General features: G+C 47.1%; 1 protein-coding gene across 2 annotated transcripts in view; it reads right to left on the reverse strand.

Annotated features, from left to right (window-relative positions):
* Positions 1 to 2,220: 2,220 nt before the first annotated feature.
* Positions 2,221 to 25,622, reverse strand: part of KIF5A (kinesin family member 5A) — a 32,947-nt gene continuing 9,545 nt past the window's right edge. For both annotated transcript variants that reach the window (XM_057556294.1, XM_007179678.3), the window contains exons 2-29: positions 19,921 to 20,008; positions 19,752 to 19,825; positions 19,250 to 19,354; positions 18,949 to 18,997; positions 18,455 to 18,510; positions 18,119 to 18,206; positions 17,706 to 17,830; positions 17,059 to 17,163; positions 16,590 to 16,738; positions 16,336 to 16,484; positions 15,888 to 16,063; positions 14,721 to 14,789; positions 14,139 to 14,345; positions 13,688 to 13,834; positions 12,892 to 13,080; positions 12,410 to 12,527; positions 11,971 to 12,035; positions 11,752 to 11,861; positions 11,268 to 11,369; positions 10,700 to 10,760; positions 10,380 to 10,451; positions 10,113 to 10,217; positions 7,306 to 7,522; positions 6,907 to 7,060; positions 6,508 to 6,590; positions 6,072 to 6,099; positions 5,503 to 5,617; positions 2,221 to 4,528 (exon numbers count right to left, since the gene is read on the reverse strand). In XM_057556294.1, coding sequence (XP_057412277.1) covers positions 5,539 to 5,617; positions 6,072 to 6,099; positions 6,508 to 6,590; positions 6,907 to 7,060; positions 7,306 to 7,522; positions 10,113 to 10,217; positions 10,380 to 10,451; positions 10,700 to 10,760; positions 11,268 to 11,369; positions 11,752 to 11,861; positions 11,971 to 12,035; positions 12,410 to 12,527; positions 12,892 to 13,080; positions 13,688 to 13,834; positions 14,139 to 14,345; positions 14,721 to 14,789; positions 15,888 to 16,063; positions 16,336 to 16,484; positions 16,590 to 16,738; positions 17,059 to 17,163; positions 17,706 to 17,830; positions 18,119 to 18,206; positions 18,455 to 18,510; positions 18,949 to 18,997; positions 19,250 to 19,354; positions 19,752 to 19,825; positions 19,921 to 19,936 — 2,898 coding nt within the window. In that variant the 5' untranslated portion in view covers positions 19,937 to 20,008 and the 3' untranslated portion in view covers positions 2,221 to 4,528; positions 5,503 to 5,538. The remainder of the gene's footprint in view (positions 4,529 to 5,502; positions 5,618 to 6,071; positions 6,100 to 6,507; positions 6,591 to 6,906; positions 7,061 to 7,305; positions 7,523 to 10,112; positions 10,218 to 10,379; positions 10,452 to 10,699; positions 10,761 to 11,267; positions 11,370 to 11,751; positions 11,862 to 11,970; positions 12,036 to 12,409; positions 12,528 to 12,891; positions 13,081 to 13,687; positions 13,835 to 14,138; positions 14,346 to 14,720; positions 14,790 to 15,887; positions 16,064 to 16,335; positions 16,485 to 16,589; positions 16,739 to 17,058; positions 17,164 to 17,705; positions 17,831 to 18,118; positions 18,207 to 18,454; positions 18,511 to 18,948; positions 18,998 to 19,249; positions 19,355 to 19,751; positions 19,826 to 19,920; positions 20,009 to 25,622) is intronic.

Below are 25,622 nucleotides of genomic sequence, written 5' to 3' on the forward strand. Positions count from 1 at the left end.
GACCTGAGGGCTGCGAGCAGTCCGCGAGGCCCAGACCAGTCCTCCAGGCGTAGGGGATGCTGCCTGGACTGGCCTGATTTAACCCCTCGGTCTAGGACTTCTTTGCTGCAAAGTCGCCGCCTTCCGGTTTTGACCAGTTTCTAGGAATAACCTCCGCCCTGAAGCTAACCCGAAAGCATTTCTTTTTTTTTTTTTCTTTTCATTTCTTTTTGAAGTAGGAGATCCCTTAAGTGGGTTTTGTGCTTTTGGAAAGACCTCTCAGGCATCATTCTGGAGGGTGACCAGAGTACTGCAAAAGTCTAGGCACGAGATGAGGAACTAAAACAATGACTATTGGGATGGAAAGAAGGGGCTGGCATCTAAAGGTATAGTTTGATGTCAATTTGTAAAATCCTTAGTGGATATGGGATTTGAGGGAAAGGGAGACATTGAGAATGAATCCCAGGCTTCTGGCTAAGGTGTAGAGAGATGGCGGTGACATGAAAAGGAGCGGTTTTGGTTGAAAACAAGAGTTCAATTTGGACCGTGTTTGAGGCACCTGAGGGCAGCCGGACATATGGGCCCAGAGTTCAGCAGAATGATCTGGGCTGGGGATAAAAGTTTAATTTTTGCGAAGAATCCGTAGGTGTGGATGACACCTCCCAGGGAGAGCAAGGAAAGGCTGAACCCTGGTATAGGCCACCATGTGAGAGGCTAGAGGGAGAAGACTGAGAAGGGGTGGCCAGAGAAGTAAAAGGGGCCAGGAGAGCAGGGTCACAAAAGCCAAGGGAGTTGAATTTCGAGAAGGAAGGAATGGAGAGCAGTGTCAAATGTCATGGGAAGGTGAGGCAAGACATGGAAGGAGAAGTGCCCACTGTCTTTGGCAACTAGTGACCTCTGGAAAGCACTTTCAGCAGAACAAGAGCCAGATCCAGGTGGGCTGAGGTATGAATAGGAGGTGAGGAAGTGGGGAAGGGAAGCGTGGGACTTCATCAGGAAATTTGGTTGTGAGAAAACAAGGTGGGGGGTGGCTTATAGAGAAACACAGTAAAACACACTTTTAAGGGAGACCTTACCAAGGACAAGGGAAGAAATCACTGAGACAGAAGTTAACGAAGAAAATGCAAACTGCCCAAGTCTGCATCACTTTTAGTTATTTTATATATTTTTTGTTTTAGTTTCTTTCTTAATTTTTATTGGAGTATAGTTGCTTTACAATGTTGTGTTAGTTTCTACTGTACAGCTATACATATACATATATCCCCTCTTTTTTGGATTTCCTTCCCATTTAGGTCACCACAGAGCACTGAGTAAAGTTCCCTGTGCTATACAGTAGGTTCTCATTAGTTATTTTATATATTGAGTCTTTGTAAGTACCTCAGGAATGAAGATCTAGAAGGGCCTTGATTTAGTCCAGAGAAGGGAGATTTATCACTTGTCAGACGGGAGAAAGCAAAGGGATCTGTGTAGACAGAGGTAAGTGTGTAGGTGGGGGGGGGGGAGATGAAGAATTTCACACAGTCACCTTAATTTACCCTCTAAAACAGACAAAGTTGTTGCCTAAGAGAGGAGGGTGAGAAGGGATCTTGAGGAGTGAGGGTTTAGACTAGCTGCTCTGGAGAGTGGGAGAGAAAACAGCGGGGACACACAGAAGGAACGTTAAACCAGCACCAAAGGTCCAGTTACCTCTGGGGCTCTTTGTTTTTAATTGCCCCAGTGTTTTGGTTGTGTGGTTTTCTCCACTTATCTCAGAAACTTTGAAGTAAGAGCAGAGAAGACAGGTAGGGCTATGCTCTAAAATGGGGGTTAGAAGGGTGATTGTGGTAAACAATCTTGGGACAAGAGAGCTGAGCTCTTGGCGAGGGAGGGATGCAGATGTGCTAGAGGGATGGAATTGATGCTGGGGCTGAGGGTGGTCTGGGGAAAACAATGAAGAAAACAGGATACCATTTTTTGTTAAAAATTACAAACAACCTAGATAGATGTCCACCAATAGTGGAATGGTTGAATAAATTATAGGATAAGTTTATGAAAAATCATGTATTTTTTTAATGAGGTAAATATGTATCTTGACATGAAAAGATCTCTAGGACATATTGTCAAGTGGGGAAAAAAACCTGCGTGTAAATATATGGAAAAACACCTGGAAGGATATATCCCACACTGTCATAATGCCATTACATGCAGGGAAGGGAGTGAGACTGGGGAGGGATAAAGACTTACAACACCGGAGAGCCATCATTGAATTTATTTTATTTTAAAGGTATCTATGTACATCAAGTAAATACACACTGGGGTTGGTGCAGTTTGGTTTGTCTTCCACGCTGGCATGCAACATTTTGGCAGATGTGAGGGGGCAGGCCAGGTGCCCCTTGTGGAGACCCTGGCTCTCTGAAAGGAATGTGGTGAGGGGGGTGGGAGGAGGGGGAGGAGGAGGATGTGGAGTGAAGCTTCTGGTGAAGGCTTTGTGTGTGTGTCGTTTCTTATTTATGTAAGTGAATTATATTTCCCTTACATCTTGCTAAAGAGAAGGCTGTTCCCTCTGTCACCTCTCTCCTCATCTGCCCTACACCTTCACATTTTCTTCTGTGTTTTAAAAGAGTCATTTGGTGGCAAGATTACATAAAGCCCACTGGATTCTTGGGTGCCCTGCTGGCCGATCTTAGCACAAGTCTCCAGGTGCACAGGTATCTTCCTTCCTCTCCGCTTGCGTCTGGAGACAGCGTGGCTCACCAACCCCACCCTTTCCCCCTTTGCTTGGGGCAGGGGAGCCAGATTGAACCCCTTTCCTCAGAGCAGTGGTTTTCAGTCTACTCTACAGAATCCTTGGGGTCTCTTAAGGACTGTTCAAGGGCTCCTCAACTAGTGAAGCATTTTCCACCAAACAACAAAAATGCAAACTGCCCAGGTCTGCGTCACTTTTAGCTATTCTTTTATATCAGCGTTCTATATGAGATTGGTTCTGAAAAATGTTTGAATATCACCGCCTTGGATTTACTCTACACCCCTCTGGTATATATATTTTTTCCCTGCATTTCTCCTTAATTGCTAAAAAGGGCCCAACAGGTAAAGGGAGAAAGGACTTTTTTCTTTGAAGGAGTCACAGGCCAATACAGGCTGTATTTACCAGCTGACACTCACACTGAGCTTCTCTTTCCTGACTTAGAACCTAGGTGATGGGTTGCCCTGCTACCCTGTTCTTCCATCCCACATAAGACTGGCTATCTGGACACCAGGTTATATTTCTTGATTTGGACTTCCTTGTGACCTCCACTCTCCATCCCTGCAGTTACCTGGAAAGCCACCTTAGCACCATGTGGTAGGACAGGATAGAAAACAAAACAATAGTCCTGTCAATTCCATAGGGAGTGGGGGAGCCCCCTGGGTCAAGCCCTTGGGCTCCTCCACCTCTGGAAAATCTGCCCTGCCCTTTTCTTTAAAGTGCACTTAATACCAGATGAGGACATTATAGAGGGAATTCTTTTCGGAAAAAAACATTTTTTAATGTGTATCATCGGGGAAAAGTCAGGCTCCAGCTTGAAAGGAAGGCATTTCGAGATACCTATTTTGCCAATGAACTGGAAGCCCCCAAACCAAAAGGTGGAGATGGGAAGAACATACAGCCCAATATGGGACAGAGAAAGGAATCCAGCCCATCACTGTGGCAAAAAAATACTTAGGAATTTTCCAGTCTGTTTACCCCCAAAGCCAAAGAAGGAATCATTTTGCTTACGCTTGGCTATAACTATCACCGTGGACAGATGAGCAACCATTTGACAGATTGTTGGAAATGGGTTGGCCTCCTTAATTTTTCAAAATAATTTTAAGCAGCTTTGGGTTCTGGTCATGAGCTCTGGGGTAGAGAGTATCAAAAGGAGTTTTGAGGAGAAAGGGAAGTGGTCCCTTGAGCAAGCCATGTTCTTGGTTGTCCAGGGGGCACAGGAAGAGGGAGGCAAAAGGCAGACCTTGGGGGGCAGAGGTGCACACCCAGAACCCCTCCGTTTGGGTGAGGGGTGTCTGAAGAAAATTCACCATATAATTTAAGCAGTCCTTCCACTTTACCCTCCCCTGTGCTAAATGTGGAAGAGGAGGGAGGAAGAGTCTATTTCTGTATCTTCTCATGACGCTAAGACATTCTTCTGCTTAAGGCTTTGTGTGCGTGCATGTGTGTGTGTGTTTGTGAAGGATCACAGCCCTCTAGCTCCCATTTTCCTTTTATCATCTCCGTGACTAACACCATTCAGTGTGAGAGATGCATATATGAGAGAAAGAAGAAACGCTGACCCTCCTCCCTATGGCCCCAAATGAGGAGGGTATACTATGCTTAGAAATTGCTAAATACATCATTAGATACTAGAGAGTATGACAGAGAGAAGAGAGAGACATAGCAGCAGCTTTTGATATATAGATACAGAGTACAAAGAGATACAGAGTAAGAGAAGACATCAAACATAGTACAGTCGAACAACAAGGACTGGGGAGGGAGTTAGTATCAGAGACCACAGGTTTGCAGCATGCTGAGAGAAGAGGCCTCAGTCCCTCTTAGAAACTGGGGAAGAAAGAGAAAGAGGTTGTGAGGAACCACCTTGCAGCCCGGTTACTGAAGAGGAACAGGGTGGCATCTGTACCAACTTGGGTTTACAGTCCTGTTCCTTTGATATCAACAACCAGACGCCACCCTCCCAGCTCCTGCTCCTCCACCTGCAGGCCTTCCCTAACTCTTCCTCCCCCATTCCTACTGCTTGCTTCTCATGCCTTTCTGCCTGCGTGTGCCTGGCCTATTACTCTGGAAAACCCCTCGAGAGGGCTCAGCTTGGATGCCGCCCACTAGGAGACTGGCCATGTTCTCTCGTTTCTCGTTCTCCAAGGATCCAAGGTGGACAATAAAACAGGATCCCAGGGCCCGTTTTGAGCCATAAAGCAACCCTGGCGAGAAGCCTGGTGACACACAAGAACCAGGAAGGTGCCTGTGCTGCTAGGAGAGCACAGGGAACAGGGGAGGGGACCGAGGACAGAGGTGAAGGTGGGGCTTGGAGGTGGGCACGCAGCTGTTTTCCACCTCCACTAGAAAGATTGTAGGGGAGTGCTGATACAGCAGCTAGAGGAACAAAAAGTTAGACTTCCTGGGGCATTTGCTAAAGCTCATTGGTGACATATACAGATATGAGTATAGGACACAGAGATCTCCCAAGGTCTCCTAATAACTACTAGGTTCTGTGACCTGTGTTGGGGCTCTAGATGGACACTGCCCTTGCCCACTTCTTTTGACATGTTGCAGCGACCCCTAGTGGCAGAAAGGCAGTACTGTGGTTCCCACTATGGCCAAGCACAAGGGGGGAGGGGAGGCCAGTGCCTAGGGGACACCGGGCAGTTCTGATGTAGCCCCTGGGAGGGGACAGCGGGAGTTGAGGGACAACTATATAGTAAAAGTTTTGAGATGATTTTTAAAAAAGCAGGAGAAACGAAGCTGAGGGCAAGAAAGGAGGCAACCTGAGCTGGTCAGAGGAAGCGGCCTGAAACTACCTGAAAGTGCAGGTATGCAGCAGCCCGTGTGGGAGATTAGCTGGCTGCCGTCTCTTGGTGGAGAGGGAACAGCTTGGCCTGGTCTTCAGCCTCGTAGCCGCATGGCAGGTCACTCCTGGAAGAAGAGACCCAGCATAATCACAGCATTGTCAGCTCCGTATAAAAGACATCATTCCTGTCACTTTGCTCTCTCAGCATCCCTGTGAGATAACGAAGGGCAGGAATACAGTGCAAATCAAGGCCAGAGAGATAGAGCTGACTTGCCCCAGGTCACAAAGTTCCCCAAAGTAGGAGGGAAACCCAGGTCATCAGATGTCCGTGGCGCTTTCTCCCAGCCCCCATAGCTGGCATGGGGAGGAACCCCAGGGAGAATTGGAGGAGGGGACAGTGTTACACCAAGGCAGGGGATGACTGGACCTCCTGGACAACACAGTGATGGCGAGAATGGTTCTCACTTCCTCCTCCTTTCCCCAAAGTCTCCAGCAAACCTCTAAGTAAGGCATGAGGAAAATGTAACCATTTCTTCTGGTCCCACCCAGAGAGCCCAAGAGCAGTGGCAACCGGCGTACCTATTGTCATTGATATCTGTGGCATTTCCTGAAGACAACATCATGGAGGACACAAGATTGGAAGAAGGAAAAAAGAGATTGGGTGTTACTAACAGTCTCCTCAAACCCTCTCTCATCCTAATCCCTTGGAGAAAAAGCTAAGTGTCTTGGGAACATAGCTGCCATCTGGATCTGTGGCACTCGTCTTCAACTACCCCAATCTGCATCATTATTTTGTTTGAGAAAAAGCCTCCCTGAGCCCTCACAGAGGAGAGGAGAAGGGGAAAGGAAGGTAAGGGTTGGGACAGGCACGTGACCGGAGGAATCCACTTCCAAGCGTCCAAGACCCTGAAGGGATGCAGTGTTTGAGCTGTAGGTGCAGGGTCACTTACTTTTCTGATACTTTTCAACTTGCCCTGGGGATCCCACAGGCTGGTTACCCATCTTTTTCACTCACCATTGTCCATGTTGGCCTTCTGGTAGGAAGCCAAGGGGCCTCCAGAAGATGTGGCCCCACTGCTGGTACAGGAGTTTGCAAAGCTGGATGGAGCAGAGCAGAGAGATGCAACCTCTGGCACCCACCTTCCACTGTTCCGAGGACCACTGATCCACACTCACCCTCAGGGATGAAGCCATCCACCCCTCCCATCCCCAGAGACCAGAGGACAACAAACATGGCCTCAGGCTGGGAGGGCAGATGCCCACCTTCTAATCAAAGGTGTGAAGTTGAGAAAGGGTTAGAAATGAAGCTACTTAGGAAAAGAATTAAGTCTCACCCAATAATTAACCCAGTCTTATGCCTTATAGGGTGCAGAGAGCCTTGGGTTGGGACTTCAGCCCGCCCATGGTCACTCACTACATATCTGAGGTGGAGCTAGGTGCAGCCTGCAGGTACAAATTCTGGTAGTTCTGGAAGAGGCTGTTAGTGTAACTGATGCACTCAGGGCTCCGGGTGCCATAGGGGTTGGTAGGTGAAGATGCTGGGTAGTGGCCAGGCCGGACGGGTTTGGCTGCGGCAAAGAAAGGAAAATGACCGTGAAGAGGCTATTTGTTACCTTGCAGTTGCCCTGCAAGGTCATTTAGCTACAGCTGAACTGAGTTGCATGTAAGGTAATTCACTTTTCTACTTTTTTGTAGTGGTGGTGGGATGAGGCTGGGGTGGGGTTACACTGAGGAATTTGCTGGGTTCCCCCAGGTGGTGATCCCCCCCGTAACTCCCCCCGGCCCCGCCTACTGACGCCCACTCCCCACTCACCAATCTGGGCAGAATGGCCCCGTTTGCCAGAGCTCTTGTACCGAACGGCCTCCTTGATGCGGTCCACCTCCTGCTGGTACCGGCGCTTGTCCTTCATGGCGCCCTCCTTGGCCTCCTTCAGTGCACCCTCCAGGGCCTTAACTCTCTCAGCCGTAGCCCTAAGTCGTTTTTCCAGCTTAGGAAGCTCACAACGCAGATCTGCATTGTCACGTACCAGCTGTGGGATGAGCCCCAGCGAAGAGGCGGGGAGAGAGGCGAACAAGGCAGCAGAGTCGGGGGTGCGGGTGGGAGAGAGAATAAGGAAAAGTCATGTCAGGGAAGGTGGAGACCATGTCGTTTCCTCCAAAGGCCTCATTCCCTTTACCTAATTGCTGTTCTGGCCAGTTCTTTCCTTCTCCCTTTAGCAAATGGTAGTCAGGCATTAAAAAGTTACATCGTTTTCCAGGCAGCAAAAACATGCCAACTCCTCTGTAGCCCAGAACTCTTGGGATAGCAAGAGTTCCAGTCTCCTCCTAAACACCACCAACCCCCCAATATCTCACAGCTGGTGCCAGACCAACAGCCCCAGGGCAACCATGGGAATGAGGCCCCTCCTCCTCCCCCAGAGATGGCTCTGTGGGCATGCACAGGGCGAGGCAGCAAGAGCACAGTAGCAGTTTGGAGGGTGGAGATGGTACTGAGTGCAGGTTAGGTGCAGTGTAGAGCAGGAGCAGAAGCTGGAATACAGGAGCGCACGCGCCACACACACACACACACACACACACACAGACACAGACACACACACACACATATGGCCGCCCCATAGGAAGGAAAGAAAATGTTTTGAAGTCTCACAAACATTTGTGCTCATTACCTTCATGTTCAAGGACTTCCTGGGCTGTCCCTCTCCCCATTTAAATTAAGCTACAGCGTGGTAGCAACCACCTTGCAGCCAGAAAAGACTTCCTGATCTTTTTACAAGGTTCCACACAATGACTAGGACCCTACAGATTGCAGAAGGAGCCGGCCTTGGAAGATACCAGGTAAATCAGTGCAGCAGGGAACACTGGGAGAATTGTCCCTTTAATTTTGGACAATTTACAGATTATAAACAATGTTTTGCTGTGACAATAACTTAGCTTAATTTGTAATAGGGTTATGGCCCTGGCTATTTAAGATTCTGTTGACTGAGAGGTTTCTACATCGCTCATGTTTTCCTTTCTAGTTTTGTGTCCCCTGAGGTAGGATATTAGGAGTCCTCTCTCCTATAGGTGAGTAGCTTTTGGTCTTTGAGACTTAGAACAGAGGCAGAGCCTTCATGGGGGAAAAGGAAACAGCCTGTGATTTCCTCAAACGTGCCACAATGTGGATGAACCTGGAAGACATTATGCTAAGTGAAATGAACAAGTCACAAAAGGACAAATCCCAGATGATTCCACTTAGGTGAGATTCTTAGAGTAGCCAAAATTATAGAGACAAAGTAGAATGGGGGTTGCCAGGGGGTGGAGGAGCAGGGAATGAGGAGTTATTATTTAATGGGGATGGAGTTTCAGTTCTACAGGATGAAAAGACTTATGGAGAGGGATGGTGGTGATGGTTGCACAACATTACAAATGGATTTAAGGCCACCGAATGGTACACTTAAAATGATTAAAGGTCATACATTTTATGTTATGTGTACTTTACTACAATGAAAAATTGGGGAAAAAAAGCAATGTAATATGCATTTGGATTAAGAAGGAAAATGAACACAGAAATTAAAAAGAAAGGCAAAACCGATTACAAATGTTTCTTCCCTTTCAACTTTTCTATAATGTTGTTCACACTGTTTTATAATAAGTAAAGGGGGAAAGATGGTTCTAAAGCCCTCTGCAGGTCCAAAAAATAAATAAATAAACCCTGTGGACTATCATTGGGCCACAGTTCTAGGATTTTCTTCATTATTTAAAAAAATAAGAAGGTGTACTGGGTATTTACTATATATGCTGGGTATGGCACTGGGAAGAAAAGAAGTTTAAGCTGTAGTTTAACGAGAATATGAGTTTAAAACGAATTTTAAGGTGGATTCGAAAAGAAGGGAATGAAGTATAGGTTAGGGTTTATTTTACGAATCAGTTAAAAGAGCCAGTTGACAGTCTGTTGCATCTGTCTTCAAGGCTCAGCTATTTGGCACTAGCCAGGGTGCTCCTGCTCTGTATGCACCAAACATTTCCTGTCCTGACTCCTTTGGACTGCCCCTTCCACCTCCCCACCCCATACCTTTGAAACCCAGTCTTCCACCTAAGGAACCGCAGCAGCAAGGAGGGGGATAGAGAGGCAGCAACTTAATACACAGGAGTTTTCACTGGCCCTGACCAGGGGCCGGTTGGACCGTCTGAGGACATCATGTAATTGCCCTGTGTGCCTGCCCCAGGCCTAGGCAGAGGGAGTCCTCTCCGTGAGAGAAAGCCCAGCTTCCTGGCTTCTTGTCTCTCTGCTCTCTGTCTCTGGCTAACGTCTGACCAGTATCCCCTGTGTACGGTCACGGCCCCATGCCTCTGAAACCTCTATCAGTTTCAACCTTTCCCTCCAACAGCGTAGGCCTGGGGAATTCCACTTTGAGCAGAGGCAGGCTGGGAGCTTTGGGAAAGGGAAAACAGGCATAGAACCAAGAACAAGGTAAAAGTGGAACCAAATACAGGATAAAGAAGGGATTAGTAGGAAAGGGAAAAGGGAAAAGTAAGGAAAACATGCAAGTAGATTTTCCTAAATCCGAGGGCCTCCAAAGATTTAGGTATCCTAGGCTCCTGGCCTCAAGAGTTCTCTTCACCCCTTACCCTCACTCTTACCTGTTTGTGAACCTTTGTAAGCTGTTCCAGGTTGTTCTCAAGAAAGGAAATCTTCTGCTTTTGGGAGTGAATCCCCCCACTGTCCTCGGGCTCCATTTCTGCACTCTGATGAGAGACAGAGGCAGGGGAAAGGTGTGGCTGTCCTGAGGCCAATCAGGTCCCACCCAGACCAGGCCAAGCCAGCCCCACTGAAGGCCACAGGGTCTGGAGAAGCCTGAGGACAGGGGGAGGATATGGGGGCTGGGAAGACCCCGAGACGGCACTCACTTTCTTGACTCGAGTCGTGACGTCTTGAACGAACAGCTTGCGAAGGTTGTGGAGGGTCTGGAGTTCCCGGGCCTGGAAACAATGAAGAAAAATTGGGGGCCTCCAAATACCCGGTCACCGTTCCCCCTCCAAAATTACTGGACCCTCCAGTCTCTCTAGACAAGTGAGTCACTCATCCTTTAGGAAAAGGTGCGTCCTGATCATGCCACAGACTGACTTTGCAGAAAGGCAAGGAGGAATGGGGTAGGAAGAAATCGGGAGGAAGAACTGAAGCCCTCCACCCACACCCTGTTAACCTGGCAGAGAAGGAAACCACTCACAACTGTCTCCTCCAGACCCTTGAGGTCCTGCTTGGACTGCTCGTGTCGCTCATACAGAAATCTGGAGGAAGAGGGAAACAGAAGAATCCCTCAGGGCCTCCCTGCCTCCCTCTCTCCTCCCTCCTCCATTCCTTTGATCTATATTTTATTATTATTTATTACACAAGTTACCCATGTTCACAGTGCAGAAATTAGAAAAGAAAAAAAAAAGATAAGTAAATGAGTTCCATAAAAAGCCATGATTCTGCTACTTACAGATCAAACCACCGTGAACATTCTGGTGTCCATCTTTCCAGACTCTTCCATGCATGCATATCCCACATAACTGTTATGGGATTATACCATTCCTACTGTTTGTAACCTGCTTTTTACACGTCACAAAACATCACCCACATCCTTCCATGTCTGCTAATATTGAACAGAAGCCTCCCTTTTTTCCCCCCTTCCCCACCCCATCAAACTGTTCTTCTGAGGCACTTGCTTCCTGTGGTCACCATATTCACATCTAGATTGTGTCTTGCCTCTGCAGTATGTCTGAGTAGGGTCTGCAGGCAGACCCGTCACTCACGTCAGCTCCTGGAGTTTGGTGCTTTTCTCATGTTCTTCATTCTTCAGCTTCTCATAGTCAGCCTGAAGCTTCTCCAGCTCTAACTGGAGCTTCTGATTCAGGCTGCAGAGGGCAAGGAGGTATTGGGGAGAACAAAAAGATGTCAGCGAGAGGCAAAGGGAAGCCCAGCTCCTCAAACACTTTCCTTCTTCTACACGTGAGTCCTGGTAGTGTTGATGCATCTACCTTCGGGTATCAGAGGCAGACTCAGGCCACTGCTTCCATGACAGAGGGGCCCTGAGCTATCTAATCAGAATAGCCTTGCAGATAGGGACTAGTCCTCACTCCTTGTACCTCCTGGAGTTGGGCTGCAAAGTCGGGTCATTGTCAGGGGAATGACACATGGAAGTTAAAGAACCGGATCCTGGTGCAAGAGGGAGCATCTGAGTAGGCACAGCAAGGGGAGGGGACTGGGTGGAGATGAGCCGCCCTGGGGAACTCTTACTCTTTGAGCTCATCAATGGTCTTCTGCTTCTCATTGATCTCGTCCCGGAGCCGGGCCAGCTGCCGGTGATGGGCCTCCCGGTGGCTGTCCATCTGCAGCTCCAGGGCCTTCTGCAAACAACCCCACCCCAAGCTCAAAGCTAGACTCCCAGACACCCGCTCAGTGAGGACCAGCACAGCCCTGCCGGGCCCCAGTCCTCCCCATGCCTTCCCCACTCGCCTTCACATCTTCGGAGTCCTGTGTGTCTGGCTCCTTATCCTTCAGGGCCACTTCATGCACAGTTTCTGAGGGACAGAGGGGAAGACAGCTTACATTAGACCTACCTCCTCCGGACAGAACTTCACATTGTGACCAGAGCTCCAGGCAGAGCAAGGCACGTCTACCCAGAATGGGCCCACAGGGATGTTCTTCTGGGTGAGGATGGTCCAATTTCATACAGCAGGGACAAAGAACAACGGAGGGTTTATGGTTCATGGAAAATGAGCTACGTGCAAAAGTGTGCTAAGCAGCATGTGAGTTGGACTCCACGATTTCAGTCTAATGCTTTGGTGAGTGTGCTGTCGGGTGGTTTCCTGTGATGTTTGTCACTTTCCCTCCCTGTCCCCTCTGCGATCTTAGATCCCAGGATGGGTGGGTTGGATGTTTAAGAGGGCCTCACCCTGGGCTTGGAGCTTGGCCAGCTCATCACTCAGGGAGTCATAGGACTCTTCCAGGTGCCGCTTCTTGAGCTCCACGCTCTGCATGTATTCCGTCAGGGAGCGGATCTTGGCCTCATGCTGGTGGGGTGAGGGTTCATGAGAGGAAGAAGATGGATGCAGCAAAGGACCCAACTCCAGGCAGTGCAGACCTCCATAAGCTCCAGCTCTCCTCCCTTCCTGCTACACCTCCCATGGGGATGCAGGGTCGAGGGACATTCCTCTGGAGACCTTTCCTTTAGACCCTCTTGGATCAGAGGGCAGTATGCCCCAATCCTTCACTTCTCTAGCCTGGACCCTCTCATGCTTCCCCCAGCTCTTCTGTCCTTGACTTCAGTTGACCCTAGGCTCTTGACATAAACGTGGGTGCTAGGAGTTATCCCATAAGCACAGAGTTGCCCATCCTCTCCCATGGCACCCAAAGGTTCTGGACCTCCGCACTCACCTGGGAGATGAGAAGCTGGCAGGATGAGAGCTCCCGTCCAGTCACTTCCATCTTGCGGTGACATTCGACCTGGAGGTTCTCTAGCTGCCGGCACCGTTTAACCACAGACTTGACTTCGGATTTGATTTTGCTGATGTAGAGTCGGGCCACAGTGAACTCCTCCTCGATGGCCCCGCTGATCTCCACCGGCTGTGGGAGAGCAAGCAAGGGAGGAGGTGCCTCTCTGCTGCCGGGAAGCCCTTTATCCATTTCCTTCTACTCGGCCTAGCCCCCAGGCACACACACCCACAGACACAGGGACTCGGGTGGGACGGCTATGTTCCAGATGACTTCTAGCAGCTCTGTATCACCTGTCATTTCACACTAAATCCCTCTCTCTGCGCTTAAGGATCCAATTCTGACCTTCTTTCATCCTATAGAGCAACAGGATATTCTGTAGTCAAACTGACCTGCTTGATCACCCAGATGGGTCATTGTCACTGCCACAGATCTGCATATATCATTCCTAATTTTGTGCTCCCATCTCCAAATCCTGCTATAAGCACATCTCCACTGCTTCTTTATTCAGCAATGTGAATTTCAGTTGGTGTGTGGATTTAGAACGTGTATTTCAATTGAGTCTATGCAAACCTCTACCTGCTTTCCTGTGTCTAGTTTGCAGGAGTGCTTCCTGGATCTTTGGAACCCCCCCCTCCCCAGTATCCCTGAGGGCCTGGATTGTCTCACTGGCACCTTCCACCAGTGCCCAGAACAAGAATGACCTGAACAAGGCTGCGCCGCCTCTTTCTCCACTCACCAGCTTAATCTCCCCGTTGCCCACGATGACACTGAACTCACTCAGGTCCTTCATCAGCCCGTTCAGCACCTCAGCAATTCGTTTCCGCTGGTGTCCACTGACCTCCTGTAGCCGCTGCAACTCAGACTCCAGGGACAGCATGGTGGCCTGGGGACAGCCCTTCAGGTCATCCCACCGCCATCTTCCTGCTCCCCTCCCCAGCCCAGGCGGAGGCCTCTACCTTCACGCATGACCCTGATGGCTGCTATGAAGAGAACACAAGCCCTGCAGAAGGGTCTGGAAGGGAGAGGGGTCAGAAGGGCAAAGTGCAGTGGCGGGGGTGGGGGAGTGTCCCACGACACACTGAACGGCAGTGCAAAGGTGCAAACGGGATCCTGCCCTATCAGGAAGCAGAGGTCCCTTTGGAAGTGGAGGATGTTCTAGGCCAGGGAGCTCCTAGCCGGCTACTCACCACCTTCTGAGACAGCTCATCCACCAGAAGCTGGTTCTGCTGGCTCTTCTCCTCCACCTCCTGGGACTTCTGGTCGTAGTTCATGGCCAGCTCCTCCAGTGCCTGCAGCACTTCCTTCACCTCATCCTTCGCGGCGTCGTTCTCCGACTGCAGGTGGCTCAGCTCCTGCTGGACCTTCTCATTGTCTCCTCGAGTGGACACCAGCAGCTGCAAGGGAGGGGCAAGCCACGTAAGGGAGTCCTCTGCCGGTGACCACTTCGATGGCCCCTTGGTCTGGGGAAGCTGAGCCCCCCACCCAGGTATAGGTCTAGGAGAGAAGCAAGGGCCAAAGCAAGAGTCAAGAGGAAGTGGGCTTTCCGCTTCACAGAAGTAGGGCAACAGAATGAAGAAGCACCCAGACTCCGGCATCCGTGCTTTAAGCAAAACCCCAATTAAGTTTCCAGATTTCTATAGTCTTGGAGGGTGACTAACCCCTAAGCAGAATGGCCCTTCTTCCATCTTATCAGGAAAAGGTCTTTTTGATGCTTTTCAGGGATGAACACACAACCCTCTCCTCTCGTGTCTTGCCCTCCTTCCCATTACCTCTTCCTGGTCCAGCATCTGCTGCTTGAGCTTCTCTATGAGTTGGCTCTGCTGGTTGATCTCATCATCCTGTTGGAGGCAAAAGGGGTAAAGACGAGGTGAAGGGAACTACTCTTTCCAGTTTAGACTTACAGGGTTGGGGTAGATGTGAATCCTGATAAAAATCCAGCTAGTTTAGGCTTTGATTTAGAAACTCCACATCCTAAAAAAAGAAAGAGGTCTTTCCCTCAGCTTCTCTCCTTGACCCCTGCCCTCATTTTTTTTTTTTAAATATTTATTTATTTATTTATTTATTTATTTATTTATGGCTGTGTTGGGTCTTCGTTTCTGTGCGAGGGCTTTCTCTAGTTGTGGCAAGCGGGGGCAACTCTTCATCGCGGTGCGCGGGCCTCTCACTATCGTGGCCTCTCTTGTTGCGGAGCACAGGCTCCAGATGCGCAGGCTCAGTAATTATGGCTCACGGGCCTAGTTGCTCCGCGGCATGTGGGATCCTCCCAGACCAGGGCTCAAACCCGTGTCCCCTGCATTGGCAGGCGGATTCTCAACCACTGCGCCACCAGGGAAGCCCCTGCCCTCATTTTTTAATCCCTTTCTTCCTAGAAGTTGGTATAACCTTGACAATGCACAGCAAAAGCCTTTAAATGTTCATATCCTTTAACTGAGAAATCCCACTCTAGCGCTCCATTCTAATCAAATCATTCCAAAGCAAAGTCTTACGCACAAGAGACAGTCATTTCAGAGCTATTTATAATAGCAAAAACAACCAACCAACAAAAAGCCAAACAAACAAAAAACCCTAGAAGGCCTGTAAATAAGTAAATGGTTAAATACATTCTGATAAATTGACTGTTAGGCAGCTATTTTAAAATACTTTTATGAAGAATTGTTAACAAAGTAGGAAATTGCTCATTATATAATGAGGAATGAAAAAAATCAGATGCAAAGTTACATATACAGTATAATCTCAATTGCATGGCTTTATTTCTGAATGGTGGGAGGAGATGATTTAAATTTTCTTCTATATATTTTTATTTATCTTCCATATTTTCAATAATGAACATTCATCTCTTTTAAAATCAGAAAAACGGCAGGATAAGCTACTTCTTTAATCCCTCACTTACCATCCCACTGGGCTCTCACCTCTGTGCCCTGCCCGACTGTCCTTACCTTGTCATCAAGCTGCTTGTAGAGGCGGCGGATCTCCTCCTCGTACTTCTGCCGCTCCTCAGGCGCGATGCGCACCACGATGGATGAGTTGTCGTTCACGGGCGTCTCCTCACAGAGCTCAGCCCCCAGGGCAGCATCCTCCCCAGCCAGGCGCTCCGTCTCTGGCACGTCCTCTCCTGGCAAAGGGGCGGAACAAGGTGAGGGATGGGAGAAGGGACAGCTGCATCCGAGGGTCCTTCCTCCCTCACTGTACAATGCGGAGACCTCCAGGCCTCCATCTCTCTTGCCAAGTGGACCGTCAACCTTTTGGGGGGTGGGGGTAAAGGCAGTCAAGCCGCTCTCACTTTCTCTCATGACTGCTCTACTGCACCCCTCCGGAAACGCAGCCCCCCTTGGAGATCGTAGGAGCCCTCTCTGGCTTCCTGCACCCACAGGACCCGTTGCTAACCACTGCGCCACCGGCTCAGCTCTGTCTCCAGCTTTGCAATCGTCTCCTTCTGAGCCTTTGTCTTCTCCTTCTCCTTCTCATATTTCTTCTTCCACTGCTCGGCAGTCAACTCCAGATTCACGGAGGCAGTGTTCTTAATGGTCTTTGCCCTGGAGAGGAGAACGAAGAGATGAGACCTCCATTAAGGCTCCCAAGACCCTGAGGGGAGAGCGCAGCAGGGGCTGCGGCAGGGTGTAGGGGACCCTGCCACCGACCGCTGTCCAAACATCAGGGTGGACTTGGTCTCTGCATCGTTGTAGTTGGACGGTGAGCAGCAGATGAACATGGTTGTCCGGCAGTTTCCTCCCAAGGAGTCCTGGAGAATCCGTGTCATTTTGCTGTCACGATAAGGAACGTAGCTTTTCTGGGGGAAGAGAGAGGACACAAATCAGAAAAAAAAATTCAACGGGGAAATCAGAAGTATGGTGGGGGAGTTCCCTGGTTGCCTAGTGGTTAGGCTTCCGGGCTTTCACTGCTGTGGCCCAGGTTCAATCCCTGGTCAGGGAACTGAGATCCTGTAAGCTGCATGGCACAGCCAAAAAAAATAAAAATAAAAATAAAGAAGGGACGGTGGTGTTGATAGGGGTGGAGCAACCCATGAATTGGCATGATGAGGTGGGGCATTAGGAGAAGGCAGAAGATGGGGTGGGGCTTGAGGGGTGCGGACACCTAAGGAGCACTCACTGTGCCCTCAGCCAGCGCAGAGATCACGTTCCCCAGGGCTGACAGGGACTTGTTGATATTCTTGGCCTCGTCCAGCACAGCTCCCTCTGCTCCAGTCTTGCTGACCTACCAGGGCACGAAGGGGTGAGTATGTCGTGAGCGGCTGCAGAGGGAGGGAGCTCTCCCCACCTCTTCTCCACGTAAGGTGGCTTAGTCCAAGGAGACGGGGAGAGGGAAAGAGGACAGAGAAGGCCCTTCCTCTGTTCCCCTAAATGCTCTTGCTACAGACCTCACCACACACACACACACACACACACACACACACACACACACACACACACACACACACACACATTATACGATTCCATTTATGTGCAATGTCCAGAAAGTCAAATCCAGAGTCAGAAAGTAGATTAGTGGTTGCCAGGGTACGGGGGAGGGGAGAATAGGGCATGACTGTCAACAGGTGATGAAAATGTTCTGGAATTAGTGGTGATGATGCACAACCTTCCAAACATACTGAAAGTCACTGAATTGTACGCTTTAAAATGGTGAACTTTATGGTACGTGAATTCTAGCTCAATAAGAAAGTTATTTTGATTTACAAAAAGGCCACCCCCCTCCAAGGCTTCCTTCCTTGCCCACCCCACCCTGACAGGACCCCCAACCTTCTCGCTCCCTGCCAGGTCCACTAGATACAGCTTCCCACTGAGCTTCTGCTCGGTCTCCATATTCTCCTGCTTGATATTGATGAGGAAGATGCTATGGCTTCGAGAGCTGTGTTCATTCATGTCTGTAGGAGGGAGGGTGAAACAGTCCCTGTACCAACCCCTGCGGAACTGAAGCCCTCAGCCCCGGCTTCCACGGACCCCTGGCTCCACCCGCCAAGAGAGGGGGTGTCCATCAGGACTAGCCTAGCCCCTACGTCTCCCCGGCAGCGGGTCTCAGGGTCACACAGACAAGCGTCCCTCCTCCTCTGGAGGACACAGCCTTCCCTTGCTCACTTTCGCGTCCCTCAGCCCCAGAGGGCACAGAGGAGAGGCAGACCCCACGCTCAAGAGCCCCTTGTCTCCCCACTCACTGGTGACAGCCACATGACGATTTGATTTCCCTTCATCAATCACATCTAAAATTTCTTCTGGGCTGGACACGAAGCGCTCGGTACAACCCTGTAGGGGGCAAATGGACAGTGACCCACGCACTTTGATGTGCAAATTAAATTACCTGCACAGTGACCAAATGACCTCTCAAGACGGCGCCTCTTCCCAGGCTCCAGACTCTCCCCAGACCCTTGGCGTGTCTCACCCCACCAGGACGTCCGCCCTCCAACTTCTGGGTGGGCCTTTGGTCTACCCTCCTCCTACACCTGCACTCTCAATACACTGGCCCCACCTGTGTGTCCCATCCCCACTCTCACCTTGACAAACGGCACCCGGTTCTTGTCCTCGTGCACAGACAGATTTGTCTTGGTCACTGAATCAAGACAATTCAGGGTGAGCAAGGCCAGCACTTCCAGCCCCCCACCTCCCCAACCCCTGCACGCTGCAGTCTACTCGGATGGTGGATTCTTCTATGTGCAAGAGGGAGGAAGACTCCCCTGTGAAGCCTAAACTCCCTGCACGCGCTGAAGGCTGTTTTTCCTCCTGCAGGATTCCAGCCCCAGGGCTCCAGCTAGACTCAGGCTGTTTATACGTGGGCCTGGGCATTTAAGCTCATCTTCTGATCCTTTCGGTTTTGGGAAATTCTTGGTGAGGGGAGGCAAGGGACATGAGTACAAGTGTGTGTGTCCTTGTGTGCCTGCTGCATCACTCACCAAACAGTACCAAAACCCAAGAGCCCAAAAGCAATGTGATCTTTCTCTTCCTTGCCCTCCTCACCCCTACCCACCCACTGGGGTTAAACACCACTCACCATCCAGAAGGTCACGGATTTTGTCCAGGTAAATCTCAAAGTAGGAAACCTGGTTGGGGAGAAAGGAGAAGTATGAAGTGAAGAGGGCCTATCTTAAATCTGATCCAGGGATCTCAGGCTAATGCGACCCACTCAAATGGTGGTGGTGGGAGGGAAAAGGCAAAAGAGACTATGTTGGCAGAGAAGAACTTAGGTAACCACGGTGGAGAATAAGTTGGGGCGCCAGGATCTCAGTGGGCTCATACTAGATCCTCCCCTCCCAGTCTCATAAGAGAATGCCCAGCAGTCATGCCCTGATCACCTTGATGTGGAACTCAAGGTTCTCATCCATGGAGTAGATGTGGTTGAAGATGTCTTGGGCAATTCGAGGAATGATTCCCATCAGCTGGGGGTCATGCAGCTTTCCCTGGGGAGTAAGGGTATTCTGGAATGAGGCTGGGGCTCAGGAGGAATCAGACAACTCAGAGGTATGCAGATGAACACAGAGGTAACAGCTGCTAAGAAGACTATCCTAACTTAGGGGATGGTCACTACCTTTTAGTGAAAGGAGGAGGGAACTGAGCAGCCCTCTGGACTTTCATTGCTGCTTCTTTTCCAGGTGAAAAGAAGAAAACTGGAGTAGTGGAAAGGAGGGTGAACTGCAGCAGGCTGAAGGGATTCCATTAAACTTCCACTATAACGCTGCCCTCCGTTCATCCTCTGTACCAGGCAGCCCTCAATTCCTAGATGTTTCCCCACTGAGATTCCTTGGCCTCCTATTAACAGTCCCAGCTCCTCATGCCCATAAAAGTCAGAACCCTCACCTCCATAGTATGTGTCTTCCCTGAGGATGTCTGTCCATAAGCAAAAATGGTGCCATTGTAGCCAGCAAGGACATCTGAAGAGATGGCAGAGAAAGAGCACAGGTAGAGAGAAGTGGGGTAGGGAATGAGGAGCCTGAAAAAAAATACATTCTAAAAATACATTCATTACCTTTGACAATCTGCATGGCACACGCATGATAAACTTGCTCCTGAGTCGTGTTTGGGGGGAATACACGGTCAAAGATATATGGCTTCCCCTGGAATGGAAACAAAAGATGACAGACATCAGTAGGCAGGTGTGAGGGAGGAGAAACACCTGAAAAGGCATCCGTTCTTCAACCTTCTGTACACATGGACAATTATGGGGATGAGGGAAACTAAAGAGAGGCAAAATTTAGTACTGACATCAGGAGTTGTGTCTGTGGGGTGGAATGTCATTGAGGAGGGTCACACAGCGAGACTGCATGAGTGGATCTCAGTCTGGGTGTGATGACTTAGCACTCACCATCCCAGACCCCTAGCCTGGGAAGCCAAATGGGAAAAGACAAGAGGGCCACAGGCTGTGGAGAGTGAAGAACAATAAATTAACATTAAAAAATCTACCACTAAGTTAAAAAATATCTTCCTCAGTAGATCCATATGTCCTGATATGAAAAGATGTTGAAGATGCATTAAGTGAAAGATGCAAAGTTAGGGACAGATGTATAGCATGTTGCCTATTGTGTAAATGAAATACACAAATACCGAACTGCTGAGCTGTTGTGGAAATATTAACACAAGCTCTCTCTTTGTGAAAAGAATATATGAAATCAGAAATATAGGTCTCTGACTTCCCTGGTGGCACAGTGGTTAAGAATCCACCTGCCAATGCAGGGTACACAGGTTCGATCCCTGGTCCGGGAAGATCCCATATGCTACGGAGGAGCTAAGCCTGTGCGCCACAACTACTGAGCCTGCGCTCTAGAGCCTGTAAGCCGCAACTACTGAAGCCCGCGCGCCTAGAGCCCATGCTCCGCAACAAGAGAAGCCACCACAATAAGAAGCCCGCGCACTGCAACGAAGACCCAATGCAGCCAAAAATAAAATAAATAATTAATTAATTAATTTTTTAAAAAAAAGAAATATAGATCTCCCTTTAGGGAAGCAGCTTTAAGTAAACAGAAACTGTGAAGCAAGTCACTCAGACCTACAAGTACTTTGTTTAATTCAGGTAATATGTTATAAATCACATGTGCTGATAAGAATGCTAAAGATACAAAATATTTACAACCCAGGGAGCCAAACAGAATATATTTGCTATCTAGTCATATTAAAGGGAAGATCTCTGGTAAGATTAAATGAGACTATGCTTGTTCTCCGTCATAAGTGACAAACTACTCAGTCGTGTTTTCCCGTCATTCAGTATAAAGAGACTATGACTTAGTTGTCAAATTATTTTACTAGAGTCCATCTTTCTTCAACTGACATGTAAACCTTCAGATCTATGGACACCAGAGTTTGGGAGACACGTTTTAACTAATTAAGAAAAGTCATACTTTATTATAAGGTGTACTTTTGGATCCTGGGACATAATAGGTCCTTCAATTTATTCATTTTCTATCCAATCACATTATAAAATATCTTATTAATGTTATTAGCTTCTTTGTTCAGTCTTTTGAATTACCAGGTATGAAATCATATGCATGTAATAGTTTTGTCTATTTCTTTCCACTGTTAATACCACTTATTTTATTATTTTATCTTAGAATCCCCCAAACAACATTAAATTGTGATCACTAGTTTCCTTTTTACTATGATGTATGCTATTGGTGTCAAATAAACAGTCTTTGCGGTTCAAAAAAAAAAAAAAGAGAGAAATCATAAAAGTTGGCTAAAGCTGAAGATGTGGGTCTAGGTATATCTACAATATTGCATCAACATACGTAGAATTTTTTTCCAGAAGGAATTATATAAAAGTATTAACAGTGGTTATTTGGGGGAGAGAAACTGGGAGAGAGGAGGCTTTCATTTTTCAGTTTGCATCCTGGAAAGTTTACATTTTTAAACCATGTACAAGTGTTTTGTTTTGTCTTGTTTTATTAACGCCAAAGAGAGTGAGACAATAGTGTATTATTTTGTTTCCTTTTTACTTCTCTGCAAAAAGGAAAATATTATTTATACTAATAAATATTTTTTAACATTAAAAATCTCTTTTAAATCTGGCTTATGATAAATATCTGCCTGGAATATTTATCTGGTCTCTCTGTGGTGAAAGATTCTGAAGCCCAAAAAACAGAATCCACAAAGAGAAAGAAGTTGTGAAGGTGCTCTCTACAACTAAGGGAGTACTGTAAACTGATAGGGGCTTTCTGGAGGACAATTCTATTAAATATTTAAATGTCCATGCTGGTCATACTCTGTCCCAGCGATTTCAATGCTAGGACTTTATTTTATAACACTTGCTTAAGCACTTAAAGATGTGTGTAGAAGGATGTTCACTGCAGCCATTTGTATCCAAGAAAAACTAGAAACAATTCAAACATCCATCAAGAAGATATCTATGGGGCTTCCCTGGTGGCGCAGTGGTTGAGAATCTGCCTGCTAATGCAGGGGACACGGGTTCGAGCCCTGGTCTGGGAAGATCCCACATGCCACGGAGCAGCTGGGCCCGTGAGCCACAGCTACTGAGCCTGCGCGTCTGGAGCCTGTGCCCCGCAACGGGAGGGGCCGCGATAGTGAAAGGCCCGCGCACCGCGATGAAGAGCGGTCCCCGCACCGCGATGAAGAGTGGCCCCCACTTGCCGTAACCAGAGAAAGCCCTCGCACGAACCGAAGACCCAACACAGCCAAAAATAAATAAATAAATAAAGTAGCTATAAAATTAAAAAAAAAAAAAAAAAATACCCTGTATATAAAAAAAAAAAAAAAAAAAAGAAGATATCTATTATGATACCTCCATAATCTACCCCCATTAAAAGGAGCAAGTTTGGTTTACATATATTGACATGTCCAAGATCGATCATGTGAAAAAATAAAAACAATTTGTATAATGTGAATATACATTTTTAAAAAGCATATGGATAGAATAGTCTTAGAAAAAAGATATGGAAGACTGTATATAGATCTATTAATGGTGGTTATCACCGGAGAGCAGAATGACAGGAACTTATGCTTACTACATTTTTTCTGTGATATGTAAATATTTTACAATGACAACGTATTGCTTTGAAATTAAAAAAAGAAAATAGTATAGGTGATGTTACAGAAAAATGTGTAATGACAAGGTACGCACAAAATAATTTTAAGAAAAAGGTGGTTTTTAAAATAGTACGCAGTATAAAAAACACACACACAAAAGAGTATATGAAGCATTATTCCATGTCTGTAAAAAAATTATATATATGTATATATGTATAGCTTGCATAGAAAAACGTGTTAACAGTAGTTATCCTTGGACAGTGGGATTTTAGGAGTTTTTTGTTGTTGTTGTTCTTTTTGATTTAGATTAAAACTATTCCAAAATGAAAATACATAATTTTTAAACAAGAAAAAATTTTAAACAAAGATATTAATATTCTTACTACATAAAGAACTCTCATAAATTAGTAACAAAGGACAAAACTAACCAGAAAAATATGGACAAGAGTTAGGTACTAACAACAGAAGAAGAAATACAAATGTTCAATAAACATAAAGATGATCAACATTTTTGAAGAAAAAAACAGTAACATCATTTTTCACCTATCAAACTGGAAAACAAAAACTTAATTGTAGGGCTTCCCTGGTGGCGCAGTGGTTGAGAATCTGCCTGCCAGTGCAGGGGACACGGGTTCGAGCCCTGGTCCGGGAAGATCCCACATGCCGCGGAGCAACTGGGCCCGTGAGCCACAATTACTGAGCCTGCGCATCTGGAGCCTGTGCCCCGCAACAAGGGAGGCCACGATAGTGAGAGGCCCGCGCACCGCGATGAAGAGTGGTCCCCGCTTGCCGCAACTAGAGAAAGCCCTTGCACAGAAACGAAGACCCAACACAGCCATAAATAAATAAATAAATAAATTAAAAAAAAAAAAAAAAAAAACTTAATTGTAATATGCAGTGTAGATGAGGGTTCAAGGGGGTATAATTTCTTCGAAAGGATCATGCTCATTCTTTTCTGGTAGGACAGTACATCCATACTTTTAAGGGGCAATTCAAAAATGCATAATCAAAAGTCTTGGATTGTACATATCCATTGACCCAGATATTCTACTCCTAAGAATTTGTACTAGGGAAATATTTGTAGCAAATATTTAGCTACAAGAATGTTTATTATCAACACTGCTTATAATAATGAGAAATTGAAAACAACTGAAAGGAGTTACATTTAGGGGACTGGTTAATACAAGGAATTGATTACACTATGGCATGTACATATATTTTATTCTTTGCTGCTATTTAAAATGATGTCATACATATATACACTACTATGTATAAAATAGATAACTACTGAGAACCTACTGTACAGCACAGGGAACTCTACTCAGTGCTCTGTGGTGACCTAAATGGAAAGGAAATCCAAAAAAGAGGGGATACATATGGCTGATTCACTTTGCTGTACAGCAGAAACTGACACAGCAGTGTAAAGCAACTATACTCCAAAAAAAATTTTTTTAATTAAAAAATAAAATGATGTCATAATAGAACACCAATAAATCTCAAAAAGGAGTTGAGTGAAAGAACTGAAACTCAAGAGCACATACTGTATTATTCCTTTTATATAAAGTTCAAGAATAAACAACACTTATTTGTAGTGATAGAAGTCAAAGTAGCGGTTGCCTTGGGGTGATATTGACAGCAAGAGGGCAAAAGGGAGCTTTCAGGGGCAATCAAAATGCTCTAGATCTCGGGACTTCCCTGGTGGCGCAGTGGTTAAGAATCCGCCTGCCAATGCAAGGGACATGGGTTCGAGCCCTGGTCCGGGAAGATCCCACATGCTGGGAGCAACTAAGCCCGTGCGCCACAACTACCGAGCCTGCTCTCTAGAGCCTGCGAGCCACAACTACTGAGCCTGCGTGCCACAACTACTGAAGCCCGCGCACCTGGAGCCCGTGCTCTGCAACAAGAGAAGCCACCTCAATGAGACGCCCGTGCACTGCAACGAAGAGTAGCCCCTGCTCACTGCAACTAGAGAGAGCCTGCACGCAGCAACAAAGACAAAACGCAGCCAAAAATAAAGTAAATAAATTAAAAAAAAAAAAAAGCTCTAGATCTCAATCTGGGTGGTGGTCACATAGGTGTCAAAATATGTTATAAAATTCATCCAGCTGTTTGCATAAGATTTGTGCACTCACTGTATGTAAATTATACCTCAGTAAGTGCTATCATAAAATATCACATCACAAAATGATGTGATAATGGCTCTTAAAATATGAATTATGCACAATCTCATTGTTTATAAGAGAAATGAATATTAAGACTAGCATTTTAACCTATCAAAGTGGCCAAAATAAAATAGTTTGACGATGGGACTTCCATGGTGGTCCAGTGGTTAAGGCTCCATGCTTCCACTGCAGGGAGCATGGGTTCGATCCCTGGTCAGGGACTTAAGATCCCACGTGCATGCAGTGGCCAAAAATAGTTTGATGATGCATTGCACTGGCTGGGCCCTTAAATATACATATGGTCGTTCAATTGTTTGTAATAGCAAATGATTAGAACAACCCTAAATATCCATATTCATCAATAGAGACCTGGTTAAATAAATTATGGCATATCCCTACAACAAATTATACAGTTGCTAAAAAGAATGAGATAGATATTTCTGTGCTGATATAGAAGGATCTCCAAGACTCATTGTTAAGTTAAAAAAAAAAGCAAGGTACAGAACAATATGTATAGTATGCTATCATTTGT

This window comes from Balaenoptera acutorostrata, chromosome 11 (genome assembly GCF_949987535.1).
Source record: "Balaenoptera acutorostrata chromosome 11, mBalAcu1.1, whole genome shotgun sequence".
In the NCBI taxonomy this organism is placed as follows: domain Eukaryota; kingdom Metazoa; phylum Chordata; class Mammalia; order Artiodactyla; family Balaenopteridae; genus Balaenoptera; species Balaenoptera acutorostrata.